At 42.5% G+C, this 21,628-nt stretch overlaps 1 protein-coding gene across 1 annotated transcript in view; it reads right to left on the bottom strand.

Annotated features, from left to right (window-relative positions):
* The window catches only part of gphna (gephyrin a), a 140,672-nt gene extending 126,830 nt beyond the window's left edge, over positions 1–13,842 (bottom strand). The window contains exon 1 of the mRNA XM_029712562.1: positions 13,736–13,842. Within this exon, the coding sequence (XP_029568422.1) occupies positions 13,736–13,799 (64 nt within the window). The 5' untranslated portion in view covers positions 13,800–13,842. The remainder of the gene's footprint in view (positions 1–13,735) is intronic.
* Between the last annotated feature and the right edge of the window lie 7,786 nt (positions 13,843–21,628).

Genomic DNA, 21,628 nt, shown 5'->3' with positions numbered 1-21,628 from the left:
TGCTCGACTTGTTGACTGCTCGATCCACACAGCAGACATTGTGGGCTAGGTTAGGAATGCTGTGTTGCACGTGTAGCGCTAAATTTGACATGGGTCATTACGTCATGTAACTACGTTATATAGGTATTAGTGGTGTAACGGACCGTAGTTGATCCGTACGGATCACCCCCCACGGTTTGGCACGCATGTGAACCGCGAATCAATTGCAAAGTTTAACCATCATAGTGTGAAATACAGTTTTACTGCCGCTGTTACTTTTTAAAGCAATAATTCCCTAAGTCTTGATGCAGAGTTTCAGTGAAAAGATAAAGACGAGACAGATACGTGCTGTGTTTTACTCTGAAGCCTGAAGGTTGATTTGATTATTTTTAAAATCAGTTGTGTGTACTGTTCACGTGAACGGGGCATGTTAAATCCCAACGAATCAATTCTGGATGCTCGCGTTGCAAAAATCAAAGAAGAAAAAAGAGCAGTGACAGCCATGGCTAGCGGAGGAGCTGAACAACTGGAAAAGCCTCCCGCTTCATATAAGTCTCATGTATGGGAGCATTTAGGCTTCCCTGTCAAATATGACGATGGAAGAAGGGTGGTGGACAACACCATTACGGTGCGTAGGCAATGTGCCACAGAAAGCCATATGATCATGGAAATACATGGAGCTTGGCCACACATTTAAAGCGTCATCACCCTGGTGTGTCAGTGACAGGAGCCAACTCAGCCAAGAGACAACTTCTCACCGTGGCATTTAAGCCCTTTGCTGCAGAATCAGACCATCACCAAATCTATTGGGATGTTGATCGCTGCAGACATGAGGCCATACTTTGTTGTGGAAAACAAAGGGTTTAAAAATATGGTGAAAGTGCTTCAGTATGAAGATCGTGCCAGATCTTTCTGAACAGGAAAAGATCGAAATTGTTGATTAATTATCCAAGACATCCTCTGTTGCCCTCACCACAGAGGAGTGGACCTCCAGGGTAACAGAAAGCTACGTGACTGACTGCTCACTACACCACAGAGGAGTGGACCTCCAGGGTAACAGAAAGCTATGTGACTGCTCACTACACCACAGAGGAGTGGACCTCCAGGGTAACAGAAAGCTATGTGACTGCTCACTACACCACAGAGGAGTGGACCTCCAGGGTAACAGAAAACTACGTGACTGTTCACTACACCACAGAGGAGTGGACCTCCAGGGTAACAGAAAGCTACGTGACTGTGACTGTTCACTACACCACAGAGGAGTGGACCTCCAGGGTAACAGAAAGCTACGTGACTGTGACTGTTCACTACACCACAGAGGAGTGGACCTCCAAGGTAACAGAAAGCTACGTGACTGACTGCTCACTACACCACAGAGGAGTGGACCTCCAGGGTAACAGAAAGCTACGTGACTGACTGCTCACTACACCACAGAGGAGTGGACCTCCAGGGTAACAGAAAGCTACGTGACTGACTGTTCACTACACCACAGAGGAGTGGACCTCCAGGGTAACAGAAAGCTACGTGACTGTTCACTACACCACAGAGGAGTGGACCTCCAGGGTAACAGAAAGCTACGTGACTGTGACTGTTCACTACACCACAGATGAGTGGACCTCCAGGGTAACAGAAAGCTACGTGACTGTGACTGCTCACTACACCACAGAGGAGTGGACCTCCAGGGTAACAGAAAGCTACGTGACTGTGACTGTTCACTTCACAACAGAGGAGTGGACCTCCAGGGTAACAGAAAGCTACCTGACTGACTGTTCACTTCACAACAGAGGAGTGGACCTCCAGGGTAACAGAAAACTTTGTGACTGTTCACTACACCACAGAGGAGTGGACCTCCAGGGTAACAGAAAGCTACCTGACTGACTGTTCACTTCACAACAGAGGAGTGGACCTCCAGGGTAACAGAAAGCTACGTGACTGTGACTGTTCACTACACCACAGAGGAGTGGACCTCCAAGGTAACAGAAAGCTACGTGACTGTGACTGCTCACTACACCACAGAGGAGTGGACCTCCAAGGTAACAGAAAGCTACGTGACTGTGACTGCTCACTACACCACAGAGGAGTGGACCTCCAAGGTAACAGAAAGCTACGTGACTGTGACTGCTCACTACACCACAGAGGAGTGGACCTCCAAGGTAACAGAAAGCTACGTGACTGTGACTGCTCACTACACCACAGAGGAGTGGACCTCCAGGGTAACAGAAAGCTACGTGACTGTGACTGTTCACTACACCACAGAGGAGTGGACCTCCAGGGTAACAGAAAGCTACGTGACTGTGACTGGTCACTACACCACAGAGGAGTGGACCTCCAGGGTAACAGAAAGCTACGTGACTGCTCACTACACCACAGAGGAGTGGACCTCCAGGGTAACAGAAAGCTACGTGACTGTGACTGTTCACTACACCACAGAGGAGTGGACCTCCAGGGTAACAGAAAGCTACGTGACTGTGACTGTTCACTACACCACAGAGGAGTGGACCTCCAGGGCAACAGAAAGCTACGTGACTGTGACTGTTCACTACACCACAGAGGAGTGGACCTCCAGGGTAACAGAAAGCTACGTGACTGTTCACTACACCACAGATGAGTGGACCTCCAGGGTAACAGAAAGCAACGTGACTGTGACTGCTCACTACACCACAGAGGAGTGGACCTCCAAGGTAACAGAAAGCTACATGACTGTGACTGCTCACTACACCACAGAGGAGTGGACCTCCAGGGTAACAGAAAGCTACATGACTGTGACTGTTCACTACACCACAGAGGAGTGGACCTCCAGGGTAACAGAAAGCTATTTGACTGTTCACTACACCACGTAGACCCTGTCTGTTCAAGTCCCTGTCTCACCTAGACCCTGTCTGTTCAATTCACTGTCTGTTCAAGTCCCTCTCTGTTCAAGTCCCTGTCTCACCTAGACCCTGTCTGTTCAAGTCCCTGTCTGTTCAAGTCCCTGTCTCACCTAGACCCTGTCTGTTCAAGTCCCTGTCTCACCTAGACCCTGTCTGTTCAAGTCCCTGTCTCACCTAGACCCTGTCTGTTCAAGTCCCTGTCTGTCAAGTCCCTGTCTCACCTAGACCCGTCTGTTCAAGTCCCTGTCTGTTCAAGTCCCTGTCTCACCTAGACCCTGTCTGTTCAAGTCCCTGTCTCACCTAGACCCTGTCTGTTCAAGTCACTGTCTGTTCAAGTCCCTGTCTGTTCAAGTCCCTGTCTCACCTAGACCCTGTCTGTTCAAGTCCCTGTCTGTTCAAGTCCCTGTCTCACCTAGACCCTGTCTGTTCAAGTCCCTGTCTGTTCAAGTCCCTGTCTCACCTAGACCCTGTCTGTTCAAGTCCCTGTCTCACCTAGACCCTGTCTGTTCAAGTCCCTGTCTCACCTAGACACTGTCTGTTCAAGTCCCTGTCTGTTCAAGTCCCTGTCTCACCAAGACCCTGTCTCACCAAGACCCTGTCTGTTCAAGTCCCTGTCTGTTCAAGTCCCTGTCTCACCTAGACCCTGTCTGTTCAAGTCCCTGTCTCACCTAGACCCTGTCTGTTCAAGTCCCTGTCTCACCTAGACACTGTCTGTTCAAGTCACTGTCTGTTCAAGTCCCTGTCTGTTCAAGTCCCTGTCTGTTCAAGTCCCTGTCTCACCTAGACCCTGTCTCACCTAGACCCTGTCTGTTCAAGTCACTGTCTGTTCAAGTCCCTGTCTGTTCAAGTCCCTGTCTGTTCAAGTCCCTGTCTCACGTAGACCCTGTCTGTTCAAGTCCCTGTCTGTTCAAGTCCCTGTCTGTTCAAGTCCCTGTCTCACCTAGACCCTGTCTGTTCAAGTCCCTGTCTGTTCAAGTCCCTGTCTGTTCAAGTCCCTGTCTCACCTAGACCCTGTCGGTTCAAGTCCCTGTCTCACCTAGACCCTGTCTGTTCAAGTCCCTGTCTCACCTAGACCCTGTCTGTTCAAGTCCCTGTCTGTTCAAGTCCCTGTCTGTTCAAGTCCCTGTCTCACCTAGACCCTGTCTGTTCAAGTCCCTGTCTGTTCAAGTCCCTGTCTCACCTAGACCCTGTCTGTTCAAGTCCCTGTCTCACCTAGACCCTGTCTGTTCAAGTCCCTGTCTGTTCAAGTCCGTGTCTGTTCAAGTCCATGTCTGTTCAAGTCCCTGTCTCACCTAGACCCTGTCTGTTCAAGTCCCTGTCTCACCTAGACCCTGTCTGTTCAAGTCACTGTCTGTTCAAGTCCCTGTCTGTTCAAGTCCCTGTCTGTTCAAGTCCCTGTCTGTTCAAGTCCCTGTCTCACCTAGACCCTGTCTGTTCAAGTCCCTGTCTCACCTAGTCCCTGTCTGTTCAAGTCCCTGTCTGTTCAAGTCCCTGTCTGTTCAAGTCCCTGTCTCACCTAGACCCTATCTGTTCAAGTCCCTGTCTGTTCAAGTCCCTGTCTGTTCAAGTCCCTGTCTGTTCAAGTCACGGTCTGTTCAAGTCACGGTCTGTTCAAGTCACGGTCTGTTCAAGTCCCTGTCTGTTCAAGTCCCTGCACTACGCCGGAGGACATACAGTGATGTCACCACTGAGATTGTGGCCACTGAAGAGGTAAGACAAATTCTAAGAGTGGATTACTTAAATAATAAATATACTGCAGTCTAATCTTTGTCTATGCTATTGCGATTAGAATCATCCATTTTTTATTTGGAATAATAATGGCTTTTATTAAATGTTATTGCCACAATTATAGTTCTATGAAATCTGAAAGTAAATAATGAGTTAGTTTAATAGATCAAGTCATTTTTTCTGCAGGGTCAAGCCAGGAGGAGGCTGAAGAAATGTGGCTTGTCACCAAAAACACTCAAACTTTTACAGATGCACAATCGAGAGCATCCTGTTGTGCTGTATCACCGCCTGGTATGGCAACTGCTCCACCCACAACCACAAGGCTCTCCAGAGGGTAGTGCGGTCTGCACAACGCATCACCGGGGCAAACTACCTGCCCTCCATGACACCTACATCACCCGATGTCACAGGAAGGCCAAAAAGATCATCAAGGACAACTACCACCCGAGCCACTGCCTGTTCACCCCGCTATCATCCAGAAGGCGAGGTCAGTACAGGTGCATCAAGGCTGGGACCGAGAGACTGATAAACAGCTTCTATCTCAAGGCCATCAGACTGTTAAACAGCCATCACTAACATTGAGTGGCTGCTGCCAACATACTGACTCAAATCTCTAGCCACTTTAATAATGAAAAATTGGATGTAATAAATGTATCACTAGTCACTTTAAATAATGCCACTTTATATCATGTTTACATACCCTACATTACTCATCTCATATGTCTATACTGTACTTTACCATCTACTGCATCTTGCCTATGCCGTTCGGCAATCGGTCATCCATATATTTTTATGTACATATTCTTATTCATTCCTTTACACTTGTGTGTTTAACCCCTGTGCGGCCTGCGTCCCGCACATCTAGCGAAAAATCCTATCGCCATTAGCATAACAAAATGTAATAATTTTTTTTTTCAATTTTTTTTTCAAATTATATCGTTTTATAGATACACCTCTCCTGAATCGAACCACGCTGTCCGATTTCAAAAAGGCTTTACAGCAAAAGCAAAACATTAGATTATGTTAGAGGAGTATATCGTAAAAGTAGCCACATAGCCATTTTCCGACCAACCACATGCATCACAAATAACCAAAAAACAGCTAAATGCAGCACTAACCTTTGACAATCTTCATCAGATGACACACCTAGGACATCATGTTACACAATACATGCATTCTTTTGTTCGATAAAGTTCATATTTATATATAAAAACAGCATTTTACATCGGCGCATAACGTTGACTAACTATTTTTCCTCAAATGCATCCGATGAAACAGCGCTACAATTTACTAAATTACTATTCGAAAACATTTTTAAAATGTAATATTGTCATTCTAAGATTTATAGATGAATATCTCTTGAAAGCACCTGTAATGCCAGATTTAAAAATACAGTGACTTGCAAAAGTATTCGGCCCCCTTGAACTTTTCAACCTTTTGCCACATTTCAGGCTTCAAACATAAAGATATAAAACTGTAATTTTTTGTGAAGAATCAACAACAAGTGGGACACAATTATGAAGTGTAACGAAATTTATTGGATATTCCAAACTTTTAAAACAAATAAAAAACTGAAAAATTGGCCGTGCAAAATTATTCAGCCCCTTTACTTTCAGTGCAGCAAACTCTCTCCAGAAGTTCAGTGAGGATCTATGAATGATCCAATGTTGACCTAAATGACTAATGATGATAAATAGAATCCACCTGTGTGTAATCAAGTCTCCGTATAAATGCACCTGCTCTGTGATAGTCTCAGAGGTCCGTTTAAAGTGCAGAGAGCATCATGAAGAACAAGGAACACACCAGGCAGGTCCGAGATACTGTTGTGGAGAAGTTTAAAGCCGGATTTGGATACAAAAAGATTTCCCAAGCTTTAAACATCCCAAGGAGCACTGTGCAAGCGATAATATTGAAATGGAAGGAGTATCAGACCACTGCAAATCTACGAAGACCCGGCCGTCCCTCTAAACTTTCAGCTCATACAAGGTGAAGACTGATCAGAGATGCAGCCAAGAGGCCCATGATCACTCTGGATGAACTGCAGAGATCTACAGCTGAGGTGGGAGACTCTGTCCATAGGACAACAATCAGTCTTATACTGCACAAATCTGGCCTTTATGGAAGAGTGGCAAGAAGAAAGCCATTTCTTAAAGATATCCATAAAAAGTGTCGTTTAAAGTTTGCCACTAGCCACCTGGGAGACACACCAAACATGTGGAAGAAGGTGCTCTGGTCAGATGAAACCAAAATCGAACTTTTTGGCAACAATGCAAAACGTTATGTTTGGCGTAAAAGCAACACAGCTCATCACCCTGAACACATCATCCCCACTGTCAAACATGGTGGTGGCAGCATCATGGTTTGGGCCTGCTTTTCTTCAGCAGGGGCAGGGAAGATGGTTAAAATTGATGGGAAGATGGATGGAGCCAAATACAGGACCATTCTGGAAGAAAACCTGATGGAGTCTGCAAAAGACCTGAGACTGGGATGGAGATTTGTCTTCCAACAAGACAATGATCCAAAACATAAAGCAAAATCTACAATGGAATGGTTCACAAATAAACATATCCAGGTGTTAGAATGGCCAAGTCAAAGTCCAGACCTGAATCCAATCGAGAATCTGTGGAAAGAACTGAAAACTGCTGTTCACAAACGCTCTCCATCCAACCTCACTGAGCTCGAGCTGTTTTGCAAGGAGGAATGGGCAAAAATGTCAGTCTCTCGATGTGCAAAACTGATAGAGACATACCCCAAGCGACTTACAGCTGTAATCGCAGCAAAAGGTGGCACTACAAAGTATTAACTTAAGGGGGCTGAATAATTTTGCACGCCCAATTTTTCAGTTTTTTATTTGTTAAAAAAGTTTAAAATATCCAATAAATTTCGTTCCACTTCATGATTGTGTCCCACTTGTTGTTGATTCTTCACAAAAAAATACAGTTTTATATCTTTATGTTTGAAGCCTGAAATGTGGCAAAAGGTCGAAAAGTTCAAGGGGGCCGAATACTTTCGCAAGGCACTGTAACTTTACTGGGTAATCACACTTTGCGATAAAAGGGGATGCGATACTCAGAACAATAGGCTAGCAATACAGGTCAGCGCCATCTTGGAACAATCGCATATCAAATCTAGTCTTGTATACTATTGTCAATAATCCCTTACCTTTGATTATCTTCATCCTCAGGCACTTCCAGGAATCCCAGGCCCACAACAAATGTATTTTCATTCGAAAAAGTTCATCCTTTATGTTCCATTAGCTTGTTGTTGTTGTTAGCGCGTTCTGAAGGCTGCACAAAAAGTTCCGACGTGCGCGGGGCTACTCTTTCAACAAAATGCATTTTTTTCTTATTTAGGTTCGTTCAAACATGTCAAACGTTGTATAACATAAATATTTAGGGCCTTTTTCAACTAGAGCTCCAATAAGATTCGAGGGGGACGATTGCATTGTGTTTCAAAACGTTTCGAAAGGGGAGGGTAGCCAGGGGCGCCGGCGTCATAATGGTGATGGCCCTCCTCCTGTGACCAATTTCAACAGCGTGTCATTCTGTCAGTTTCCACAGTAGAAGGCTCAAATCACTTTGTAAAGACTGGGGACATCTAGTGGAAGCAATAGGAAGTGCTCAATGAACCATAGCTCACGGTGTGATTAATAGGCAACGTGATGAAGTTGAGTCCGCAATTCAGAATTCCACTTCCTGTTTCGATCTGTCTCGGGGTTTTGACTGCCATATGAGTTCTGTTATACTCACAGACACCATTCAAACAGTTTTAGAAACTTTAGGGTGTTTTCTATCCACAAGTAGTAATTATATGCATATCCTACCTTCTGAGTTTGAGTAGGAGGCCGTTTAAAATGGGCACTAATTTTTTTCAAAATGCGTTGTGGCGCCCCCTATCCTAGGCGACCGTCAAGAGGATAAGGTAGTTGTGAAATTGTTAGATTACTTGTTAGATATTACTGCAGTGTCGGAACTAGAAGCACAAGCATTTCGCTACACTCGCATTAACATCTGCTAACCATGTGTATGTGACCAATAAAATTTGATTTACATCTAAAGTGGGTAAAACAGTACGTAAACATTATTAAAGTGACCAGTGTTCAATGACTATGGGGCATGAGTTCCAGATGGAATTAGCTGTCTGCCGGTGTGCCTTCCTTCACTGACAGCCAGGTCTTATAGGTGTTACAGATACAATATCTGATCACAGATCAGCCAACAAAAGGCTTTAGAGAGGTTTTACACAATAATTACAGATCTGTGGAGTGACAAGATGCCACACACGTGTCACTATCAAGACGTTCAAACTTCTTTCATTGCTGGCAGACAGACTTGAGTTAGTTGATCAAGGTCATTTGTCTGAAAAGTCTCAACAAGCTAATAGTCTTTCTAAAAGGTTGAACGCAGACAAATCTCTTCTGCTCTTTACACACATAGGAGATATGGTGATTTCAAAACGCAACTGAGGCTGTTATTAAAAGGCAGGCAGGGGGGAGAGAAAGCTGAGACTGAGCATGTAGCATTGCCTCGCGTGGCATAGCATCAGGTTGTGATCAGTGCTTTGAACAACACAGAGACAGGTGCTGTCAGGCAGACGGTCTACTCTACTCTGCTCTGCTCATCCTGGAAGAATCTTTGATGCCAAACGCAGCTCCTTCAGATGGAACGTTAGGAACCAGAAGACTTTTTGAAAGGTTTTTATTTTCTGTTTCTCACCCCAAGATGTTTTTTTATTTTGTTTATCAAAGATAATACCGTCACAAAATTCTAAATAACTCAGACACACTGCATCTTCACTCGCTGGACAATAGGAGGAAAAACATCAAATATGACAGACAGATCGGGTGGACAGGACAGACAGACAGACAGACAGACAGACAGACAGACAGACAGACAGACAGACAGACAGACAGACAGACAGAGACAGATCGGGTGATGCACAGATCAAAAGGACAGACAGACCGTCGAACAGACAGCAGACTGATCGGCTGGACAGACAGACAGCACAATTTCTTAGGCTACTAGTAAAGTCCCATCACATACTGCATATCCCTAACCAACACAAACGAAGCACACCACTCACCTCAGCTTAAACACACACACACACACCTACAAGGACAATTAGCATAGCTGCCACTACACACACATATGCACTAGAGGTCGACCGATTAATCGGAATGGCCGATTAATTAGGGCCGATTTCAAGTTTTCATAACAATCAGTAATCGGTATTTTTGGCCACTGATTTGCCTATTTTTTTAAGACCTTTATTTAACTAGGCAAGTCAGATTAAGAACACATTCTTATTTTCAATGACGGCCTAGGAACGGGGGTTAACTGCCTTGTTCAGGGGGGATTCGGGATTCGTTTTTGCAACCTTCCGGTTACTAGTCCAACGCTCTAACCACCTGCCTTACATTGCACTCCACGAGGAGCCTGCATGGCAGGCTGACTACCTGTTACACGAGGGCAGCAAGAAGCCAAGGTAAGTTGCTAGCTAGCATTAAACTTATCTTATAAAAAACAATCAATCTTAACATAATCACTAGTTAACTACACATGGTTGATGATATTACTAGTTTATCTAACGTGTCCTGCGTTGCATATAATCGATGCGGTGCCTGTTAATTTCTCATCGAATCACAGCCTACTTCGACAAACGGGTGATGATTTAACAAGCGCATTTGCGAAAAAAGCACTGTTGTTGCACCAATGTACCTAACCATAAACATCAATGCCTTTCTTAATATCAATACACAAGTATATATTTTTAAACCTGCATATTTAGTTAATATTGCCTGCTAACATGAAATTGTGTCACATCTCTAGCGTTCATTGCAAACAGAGTCAGGGTATATGCAACAGTTTGGGCTGCCTGGCTCGTTGCGAACTAATTTGCCAGAATTGTACGTAATTATGACATAACATTGAAGGCTGGGCAATGTAACAGGAATATTTAGACTTAGGGATGCCAGCCATTAGATAAAATATGGAACGGTTCCGTATTTCACTGACAGGAAAAACGTTTTGTTTTCGAGATGATAGTTTCCAGATTCGACCATATTAATGACCTAAGGCTCGTATTTCTGTGTGTTTATTATGTTATAATTAAGTCTATGATTTGATAGAGCAGTCTGACTGAGTAGTGGTAGGCAGCAGCAGGCTCGTAAGCATTCATTCAAAACAGCATTTTGCCAGCAGCCCTTCGCAATGCATTGCGTTGTTTATGACTTCAAGCCTATCAACTCCCAAGATGAGGCTGGTGTAACCGATGTGAAATGGCAAGTTAGTTAGCTGGGTGCGCGCTAATAGCGTTTCAAACGTCACTCGCTCTGAGACTTGGAGTGGTTGTTCCCCTTGCTCTGCATGGGTAACGCTGCTTCGAGGGTGGCTGTTGTCGATGTGATCCTTGTTCAAGCCCAGGTAGGAGCGAGGAGAGGGACGGAAGCTATACTGTTACACTGGCAATACTAAAGTGCCTATAAGAACATCCAATAGTCAAAGGTATATGAAATACAAATCGTATAGAGAGAAATAGTCCTATAATTCCTGTAATAACTACAACCTAAAACTTCTTACCTGGGAATATTGAAGACTCATGTTAAAAGGAACCACCAGCTTTCATATGTTCTCATGTTCTGAGCAAGGCACTTAAACGTTAGCTTTCTTACATGGCACATATTGCACTTTTACTTTCTTCTCCAACACTTTGTTTTTGCATTATTTAAACCAAATTGAACAGGTTTCATTATTTAATTGAGGCTAAATTAATTTTATTGATGTATTATATTAAGTTAAAATAAGTGTTCATTCAGTATTGTTGTAATATTCATTATTACAAATAAATACATTCGCACATTTTTTTTTTATTATAAAAATTGGCTTTTTCTGGTCCTCCAATAATCGGTATCAGTGTTGAAAAATCATAACCGGTCGACCTCTAATGTGCACACACACACACACACACAAACACCTGACAAGACCCATTATCATAGCTGCCAGCCACTAGACACACAGCAGGTTTTGGTTTCACTACACCACAGGAGCTGTCTCTGGCACAGTTAAACACACAGATACTGTACTGTCAGGCTGGTAGGATATATGGTGCTTTTACCTGCCCAATACACACAGACAGGCCCAATAACACACACTTTGTAATAATAAATCATAGTCATAGTAAATTCTTATTTTAAAACCCAGGACTACTGTATGTCTAATTGAGTACATACAGTAGTCAGACTATACTAATACAGTAACATCAGAAGCCCCGGCTACACACACAGTTCTGACAGGCTGTTTTCCTGTTATAGAAATGGGTAAGAAAATGTGTAGTCTGCCACTGAACCCTTCCATTGGCATTTCCCAGTGAGAGGCTTCGCAGAGGGAATCCTGACATCTATGTTTGAGGAAAGACCATACGGAGAGCAGACAGGACTGATGGCATTTAACGTTGGGAGAAAATAGCCCTTTTAGCTAAGAGATAGTGTTCACCTCTTCAACTAGGCTTGTCTCTAGACACTATCACATTCATTCACATTAGTCATCATCAACAGTAAAATACTGACGGTACTAGTCAAAGTAGTAGCCTATATTAGTATTTCTATTTGCATACAAAATCCACAATCAAAACAACTCATAATAACTACAAAACCCATTGGACTGGCTGAAGGTCAAAGGTAAAAACAATGTATTTCAGTCTCCCTGAAGCTGACATGTTGGGGGGGAACTGTACTCCAGGGGTTGGGGGGGGGGGCAGCATTCAGGTTTGCAAATGGTCAAGCACTGCTTGTTTTCCACAGATAAGCATCTGCTTCAGTAAGATGTCATCAATAAAGCTGAAGAACTCTTTCGACTGACACAAGGTAGCAAGAGTGCCTATGCCTAATGATGAACGCCGCTAAAAGAGCAGTAGCGGCACATGTCATTGGGAAAAACCCCTACGCCCCACCCATCGTATCACAATTTAAAAAATTACTTCGATATTTCTTGAATAAACCGCTGCTCTGATAGGCTCCATTTCAGCACCACATTTCAATGGACAGCGCCTGTGTGATAGCAATCTGACGACCGCGGAGGACTATAGTCTAAACTGTGTGTGTGTGTGTGTGTGTGTGTGTGTGTGTGTGTGTGTGTGTGTGTGTGTGTGTGTGTGTGTGTGTGTGTGTGTGTGTGTGTGTGTGTGTGTGTGTGTGTGTGTGTGTGAGACGAAGCATGACAGGCACGTTACTTTTGTGCACAGAGGCAGTGGAATGCCAATGTTGTCCAACGGAGTCATATTTTTTTAGCTATTATTCTTGCAATATAAAAAGGGTCCGGTAAGTGGGACAAGGATAGCAAGCTCAGTAGCCAGAGTCTTGCCTTGGATTTTAAAAAAGCGATTATACTCCACGGCTGGCTATAGGGACTACAGCTGCACCAAAATACAGCTCCATTTTGTCATGCATCCAAATAAAATCTCTTTCAACAGTCATCTGTATTGTTTGGTGCGGCTATAAATAACATGAAATCCGAATGAAAATGACACGCTCGAGAACAAATTACATCGCAACCTTCCCACACTAAAACTGATGCAATCTATCTGAAACATTTGCCTATTTTCCATATGAATAGCAATAATAACTTGGCAAACAACACTAATTCGGTAACAGTATAGCTTAGCAATAATGCTGAAAATAGGCTAATGTAAAAAAAATCATTCTCATATATGCAGATCTCATATTCGAGTCCGTGACACTGGCATAACCTGGCTCGTGCTGCTTTTCCAGGCTAGCTGCTTTTACCTTGCGTACAATACATTCATTATTCAAATCACAAAACAGTGTTCAACACAGCGAGAAAATGCTGCATGTTGCACCTTCATGGATATATCGTGTATCTTGCGTACAAAAACAACTGAAAGGATGCACATTTTAGAATATATACAGAGACAAACCTTTGTAAATCACCAGCGGTACAGAAGTCAAGAACACGGTCAAGCAGTGAGTGGCAGCAAGCTAACCGTTTGACAGGCTCGAGAAGCCGATACAAGATAGCCACAGCTCAGTTAGCTAGCTGGCCACAACCCGGTGGAGAGCAAGACAGCAAAGACAATCACATACAATTAACACACAAGGGTAGCCGGAGGTGGCAACGAACGTTTTAGACAGATTTGGAAATTACCCGTTAGAATTCCAACTCGTATTTGGTGGTCGTGGTTGGTTAAAATCATCCCTTCCGACGCCATGTTTACCACCGCTCTCGCCAGCACTGAGGATCCAGAGATAATCAATGGCAGAGCGCATCGAACGAGGGGGAGGTGGATGGAGGAATATCACAGAGGAAAAGGCGAAGCGAGAGGATTTACTCCACCCAAAATCTGTCCTCGTGAGATAAGCCTTTTTTGTATGGAGGTCTATGAGAGTGTCGAATTACGCCAGACTTATTTGATCGAATAGATGTTTTGTAATGTTTAGGCTGTTACAAATGTACTGACATAAGTGGATGCACGTGGCATTCCGGCAACTTTAAGTTTGCCTGTTGTTTGCACACATATCTGCCCTCACGTTGGCTAGAACTGTCCCACCTGATCTCGCCTGCCTTCCATCGTTGAAGACAATATTTCCATTGTTAGAGGGGATACTCGAACATCTTGTCAATATAATATATACTTTTTGGGAACGTAATGGGAGCCAGGCTAGAGAAGCCGAGCTCAGATCATGCAGAAGGACGATGTTCATAGACACACTTATATTTAGAATCAATCCTGTTCTTTACTGTGCGTGGGCAGTCAGAAAGGACTCTTTGTACAGATATGTGAATGCATGCATTCTCGTGGAAACCCTTACAAGTAGGCTGTATCCAAAGTGGGAGGTGCTTACAGGCCTACTGCCCATAATTGAATTATCTTAGTGGTCTCTTCTTTGCATGTAGGTCTACTACTGTCTCTTCTAAGATGCCCAGGTTTTTATGGCACAGGGAGTAAGTACTTGCTCTGTAACCACAACATCGCTGGTTAAAGCTCCGTAACGGAGCTGTTCACTCTCAATCGCTACATTGGTGGCAGAAGTGGGATTGTCCCAGTGGTTTTTGGGCATTTGTGTGGGACACCTCTAAAATTGCTAAATAATAATAGATTCTAAATACTATTTCGTCACACTTTATTTGGATAGTCTGGATACAAGCTGTTGATAATCAACTGCTTGCTAAGGTTACGGTTAGGGTTAGGTTAGAGTTAGGGCTAGGGTTAGGGTAAGGGTTAAGTTTAGGGTTAGGATAAGGGTTAAGGTTAGGGCTAGGGTTAGTAGATAGTTGAAATGTTACTGATCGTCTGTAGATAGTCTGTTCAGCATCTACAAATGGACTATCCAAATATCTATCAATCAATCAATCAATCAAATGTATTGATAAAGCCCTTTTTACATCAGCAGATGTCACAAAGTGCTATACAGAAACCCAGCCTAGAACACCAAACAGCAAGCAATGCAGATGTAGAAGCACGATGGCTAGGAAAAACTCCCTAGAAAGGCAGGAACCCAGGAAGACACCTAGAGAGGAACCAGGCTCTGAGGGGTGGCCAGTCGTCTTCTGGCTTTTGCTGGGTGGAGATTATGGCCATTTAAAGCCAGAGTGTTCTTCAAGATGTTCTAACGTTCATAGATGACAAAATAAAGTGTTACCTACTGTTTTATACCATGCTGTAATATAAAATGTTACCTACTGTTTTATCCCATGCTGTAATATAAAATGTTACCTACTGTTTTATCCCATGCTGTAATATAGAGTGTTACCTACTGTTTTATACCATGCTGTAATATAGAGTGTTACCTACTGTTTTATACCATGCTGTAATATAAAGTGTTACCTACTGTTTTATACCATGCTGTAATATAAAGTGTTACCTACTGTTTTATACCATGCTGTAATATAAAGTGTTACCTACTGTTTTATACCATGCTGTAATATAAAGTGTTACCTACTGTTTTATACCATGCTGTAATATAGAGTGTTACCTACTGTTTTATACCATGCTGTAATATAGAGTGTTACCTACTGTTTTATACCATGCTGTAATATAAAATGTTACCTACTGTTTTATACCATGCTGTAATATAAAGTGTTACCTACTGTTTTATACCATGCTGTAATATAGAGTGTTACCTACTGTTTTATACCATGCTGTAATATAGAGTGTTACCTACTGTTTTATACCATGCTGTAATATAAAGTGTTACCTACTGTTTTATACCATGCTGTAATATAGAGTGTTACCTACTGTTTTATACCATGCTGTAATATAGAGTGTTACCTACTGTTTTATACCATGCTGTAATATAAAGTGTTACCTACTGTTTTATACCATGCTGTAATATAAAGTGTTACCTACTGTTTTATACCATGCTGTAATATAGAGTGTTACCTACTGTTTTATACCATGCTGTAATATTGAGTGTTACCTACTGTTTTATACCATGCTGTAATATTGAGTGTTACCTACTGTTTTATACCATGCTGTAATATAAAGTGTTACCTACTGTTTTATACCATGCTGTAATATAAAGTGTTACCTACTGTTTTATACCATGCTGTAATATAGAGTGTTACCTACTGTTTTATACCATGCTGTAATATAAAGTGTTACCTACTGTTTTATACCATGCTGTAATATAGAGTGTTACCTACTGTTTTATACCATGCTGTAATATAGAGTGTTACCTACTGTTTTATACCATGCTGTAATATAGAGTGTTACCTACTGTTTTATACCATGCTGTAATATAGAGTGTTACCTACTGTTTTATACCATGCTGTAATATAAAGTGTTACCTACTGTTTTATACCATGCTGTAATATAAAGTGTTACCTACTGTTTTATACCATGCTGTAATATAGAGTGTTACCTACTGTTTTATACCATGCTGTAATATTGAGTGTTACCTACTGTTTTATACCATGCTGTAATATAAAGTGTTACCTACTGTTTTATACCATGCTGTAATATAAAGTGTTACCTACTGTTTTATACCATGCTGTAATATAAAGTGTTACCTACTGTTTTATACCATGCTGTAATATAGAGTGTTACCTACTGTTTTATACCATGCTGTAATATTGAGTGTTACCTACTGTTTTATACCATGCTGTAATATAGAGTGTTACCTACTGTTTTATACCATGCTGTAATATAGAGTGTTACCTACTGTTTTATACCATGCTGTAATATAGAGTGTTACCTACTGTTTTATACCATGCTGTAATATAGAGTGTTACCTACTGTTTTATACCATGCTGTAATATAGAGTGTTACCTACTGTTTTATACCATGCTGTAATATAGAGTGTTACCTACTGTTTTATACCATGCTGTAATATAGAGTGTTACCTACTGTTTTATACCATGCTGTAATATAGAGTGTTACCTACTGTTTTATACCATGCTGTAATATAGAGTGTTACCTACTGTTTTATACCATGCTGTAATATAAAGTGTTACCTACTGTTTTATACCAGAGGGGACTAATAGAGACAGTCTGAAGAGAAGCAAGGGTCTTCAGTCTGCCAGGAAGAAAAGGCTCCGGAGTCCTGCTTTCTTTCTTTCTCTCTTTTCACAAAAACACACACACAAACACACACACACAGACACACACAAGCATGCACGCACACATAGAGAGAGATAGAGAGAGAGAGGGAGAAAAGGCGACACACACACACACACACACACACACACACACACACACACACACACACACACACACACACACACACACACTGTTTGGAGCCTGCCAAGAAACAGGGAATTATCATTTAGTATGACCAGCCAGACATATCCTCCTGGTTCACAGGAACAAGGCCATCTATAGTCTTTGAAGTCACTACGCAACTTAAATGACAGTGTTTCTTTGATGCATTGCTCTGTCTCTAGTTTGTTGCTGTAGGGAGATGACACATGGGCTGTTACAGGGCCAACTTGTTATTTTTGTGCTATACTTTTTAAAACAATGTTATGGCAGGACACTGAAGGCTCTTACCATACACAGTAGAGACATGTAGATAACCATTGACATGTTCCTGTCTTGTTATATTTGCTACTCTATCTAACAGTTCATTCCCCAACTCCCTTTTAGTATTTGAACAACACAATAGTTACTTACTCTCAGCTCCAGACTGCGTAGGGCAGTTTAGTTAACAGTAACCCAGGGCCAGGCTTCCAATGTTCATTTTTACCCTTTTTGACAAAAGCATAGTCAAAAATTAAATTGCTCTTGAGTGTCTTTACTGTACATGTCCCACCTAATTAATGCATTGCTTTTAAATGTGACCATGGATTGGAGAAATAAAACAATATCCTTAAGAATGGTTTACCCATCGTCGGATGGGGCCACAGTGTCTCCTGACCCCTCCTGTCTCAGCCGCCAGTATTTATGCTGCAGTAGTTTATGTGTCGGGGGGCTAGGGTCAGTCTGTTATATCTGGAGTATTTCTCCTGTCTTATCCGGTGTCCTGTGTGAATTTAAGTATGCTCTCTCTAATTCGCTCTTTCTCTCTTTCTTTCTCTCTCTCGGAGGACCTGAGCCCTAGGACCATGCCTCAGGACTACCTGGCATGATGACTCCTTGCTGTCCCCAGTCCACCTGGCCGTGCTGCTGCTCCAGTTTCAACTGTTCTGCCTGCAGCTATGGAACCCTGACCTGTTCACCGGACGTGCTACCTGTCCCAGACCTGCTGTTTTCAACTCTCTAGAGACAGCAGGAGCGGTAGAGATACTCTCAATGATCGGCTATGAAAAGCCAACTGACATTTACTCTTGAGGTGCTGACTTGTTGCACCCTCGACAACTGTGATTACTATTATTTGACCATGCTGGTCACTTATGAACATTTGAACATCTTGGCCATGTTCTGTTATAATCTCCAACCGGCACAGCCAGAAGAGGACTGGCCACCCCTCATAGCCTGGTTCCTCTCTAGGTTTCTTCCTAGGTTTTGGCCTTTCTAGGGAGTTTTTCCTAGCCACCGTGCTTCTACACCTGCATTGCTTGCTGTTTGGGGTTTTAGGCTGGGTTTCTGTACAGCACTTTGAGATATCAGCTGATGTAAGAAGGGCTATATAAATACATTTGATTTGATTTTGATTTGATTTGATGTACCCTATAAGATAAACTTAGAAAAAAAGGTGCTATCTAGAACCTAAAAGTGTAGAGGTCGGTTCTCCAATGGAAGGTCCATGTTTAGTAGGATTGAGCATAAGGGACTATATCTATGCTCAGGGAAACCCAGAACCACTGAAGCCTAGCTGCATAATTATCACCAGTGCAATGTTATATGTAAAAGCAGCCGGTGTGTCAGCTAATGGTCTCCCAGGACAGCTACAGGGCTCCCGTGGGTCATTACTTCACCCCTCTAAAAGGCCAAAATATATGAGCCTCCCAAATGACACCCTGTTCCCTATATAGTGCTTTATTTATGTAGTGCACTATGTGGGGAATAGGGTACTACCAGAGCTGCAGCCATCTTCTGCTGCCACTGGGCACAAATCACTGTATGCTGATGTCCGAGGGATTGTGGGTACTGGCCAGTTGGGCTATCTGGGCACATTCTTCTACTACTGTAGCAGGTCTGAAAAGTATTAGCCTCATGCTAGCTTAAATTCCATCCCTGGCCACAGCCATAGCATCCAGTAAAAAAAGGGACAGTCCCTTTGCTTAACATAATGGATTTTACTACAGAATAAAATCAACTCTTTCATGAATCAAAGATCAAGCAGTCAGACTATCTTAAAACATGAAATCCATGTAGATTTGAGAGGTCAAAGGCCAGATTTGATGTCACATGGTTTTCACACCTAATAACCAGTCCTGTGTGAGGACAAAAGACCACGCTTTCCTCACATGGCAACCATGCAAATCTCTTACCATGTGACCATGACCCCCACTCCCCCACTTTGAAACCCCAAACTGAAAAACCTTTATTCATAGAAATTCCTCAAGAGTTTAGCTATAAATGAACATACAGTATGTCTCCAGTGGTCTGTTCCGGGGCCAGATTACATTATTCTACTATTCACAAACATCTGAATCTGAACAACCCTGCAGTTCATCTAAATACCCAGGGGTCCACACTGCTTTGCTGCTGGACCTGCCATATCTCTTTCTGCTTCCTCCCTTTCCATTTCTTCTTCTGCTCTCTCTCTCCTCCTCTCAATACTGAAGTTGTTACGTTCTCCTGTCGTTGTGCTTTTAACCATACCCAATCCAAATCGATGAGTATTTGAGCCTTTACACAACTGACACTCAAAAATATATGCCATTGGCTAACATCTTGAGGAGAATGTTTGAAACAATATGCATTTCATCAGCCCATCCCCTGCCCCTTAACAGTAGCTTTAGTATATTACATTGTCACGTCCTGACCATAGAAAGCTTTTATTTTCTATGGTAGACTAGGTCAGGGTGTGACTGGGGGCTAGTCTAGTTTATTATTTCTATGTGGGGGTTCTAGGTTTGTTTTTCTATGTTGGTGATTGTGTATGATTCCCAATTAGAGGCAGCTGGTAATCGTTGTCTCTAATTGGGGATCATACTTAAGTAGCTTGTTTTCCACATGTGGGTTATGGGATATTATTTATGTTTAGTTGCCTGGTAGCACTGCATTGTCATCACGGTTCGTTTATTCTTTATTTGTTTTGTCTTTGCTTAAGTTTCACTAAAAGTGGATATAATATCTTTCTGAATATTCTCTGGTTTTTGGAGTACCACCTGCAACTGGACACAGACGTTTATAAAACACCGGTGCCTTCTGAATTGAGAACAAAAAGTATCGCCAAGTAAAGGTTGGTCAAAAATAAGCTGATTGCAGCTGAACAGGAGCCTCGTATCAACAGCTAATTAAATGAATAAGCTAACAATGATAGTAGTTTGATTTAAATTGGCTACACCGTGACAGGCTGTGGGTTCATAGCTATGTCAAACGTACAGGTACAGTAATTGCCAAAATAAAGGAAACACTGGAGTAAATGAGGGATACAACGTATATTAAAAGCAGGTGCTTCCATACAGGTGTAGTTCCTGAGTTAATTAAGCAATTAACATCCTCAGGGTCATGTATTAAAATGCCCAGTTGCCCATTATTTGGCTACCATGGCTAGAAGAAGAGATCTCAGTGACTTTGAAAGAGTGGTCTCAAAGGAGCATAGGGGGTTTAAAGTGTGTGTGTGTGTCAGTCACCAGATCTCAGCCCAATTGAACACTTATTGGAGATTCTGGAGTGGAGCCTGAGACAAAGTTTTCCACCACCATCAACAAAACACCAAATTATTGAATTTCTCCCTCCAATAGAGTTCCAGACACTTGTAGAATCTATGCCAAGGTGCATTGAAGCTGTTCTGGGTCGTGGTGACCCAACACCCTATTAAGACACTTTATGTTGGTGTTTCCTTTATTCTGGCAGTTACCTGTAGGCTATAATAAACATTTTATATAGCCTCTAATAAAGGTATAACCGTTCATCGTAGATTACAAATGCATGTTAGAGTCTGAGTAAAGCAGAATCTTTAATGAATGAGTGAGCTATAACTCATGCGCATGCACAATTTAACTGAGTTATTAAACTTTGTGGATAATTATGGGGTTACTGTAACGCTCGTCGTCGGGTGATAAGGAAGCGGACCAAAGCGCAGCTGGGAGCGAACACATGTTTATTTAGACACAAATAAACACGTTACCAAAACAGACAAAGAATAGACGAAACGTTAACTTGCTCAAACAAAAGAGGCAACAACCCACAAACATCGTGGGGGAAAAGGAACTTAAATGTGATTCCCAATCAGACTTCACAAGCGACAGCTGTCTGATTGGGAAATCACCCCCGAGCCCAACATAGAAATAAAACACAAAGAAAGGCTATAACCAAAACATAGAAAATAAACCATAGAAATGCCACACCCTGACCAAAATAGCAGAGTTCACCTGGTCAGGGCGTGACAGTTACGGTAGGTTATTAGATGGCGACGTGGTGTGGGTCTAGAGAGGTACAGTGCCTTGCAAAAGTATTCATCCCCCTTGGCGTTTTTCCTATTTTGT

Source organism: Salmo trutta, chromosome 25, assembly GCF_901001165.1.
Source record: "Salmo trutta chromosome 25, fSalTru1.1, whole genome shotgun sequence".
In the NCBI taxonomy this organism is placed as follows: domain Eukaryota; kingdom Metazoa; phylum Chordata; class Actinopteri; order Salmoniformes; family Salmonidae; genus Salmo; species Salmo trutta.
Note: the sequence above shows the minus strand (reverse complement) of the source record. Positions and strands in the feature narration are given on the sequence as shown.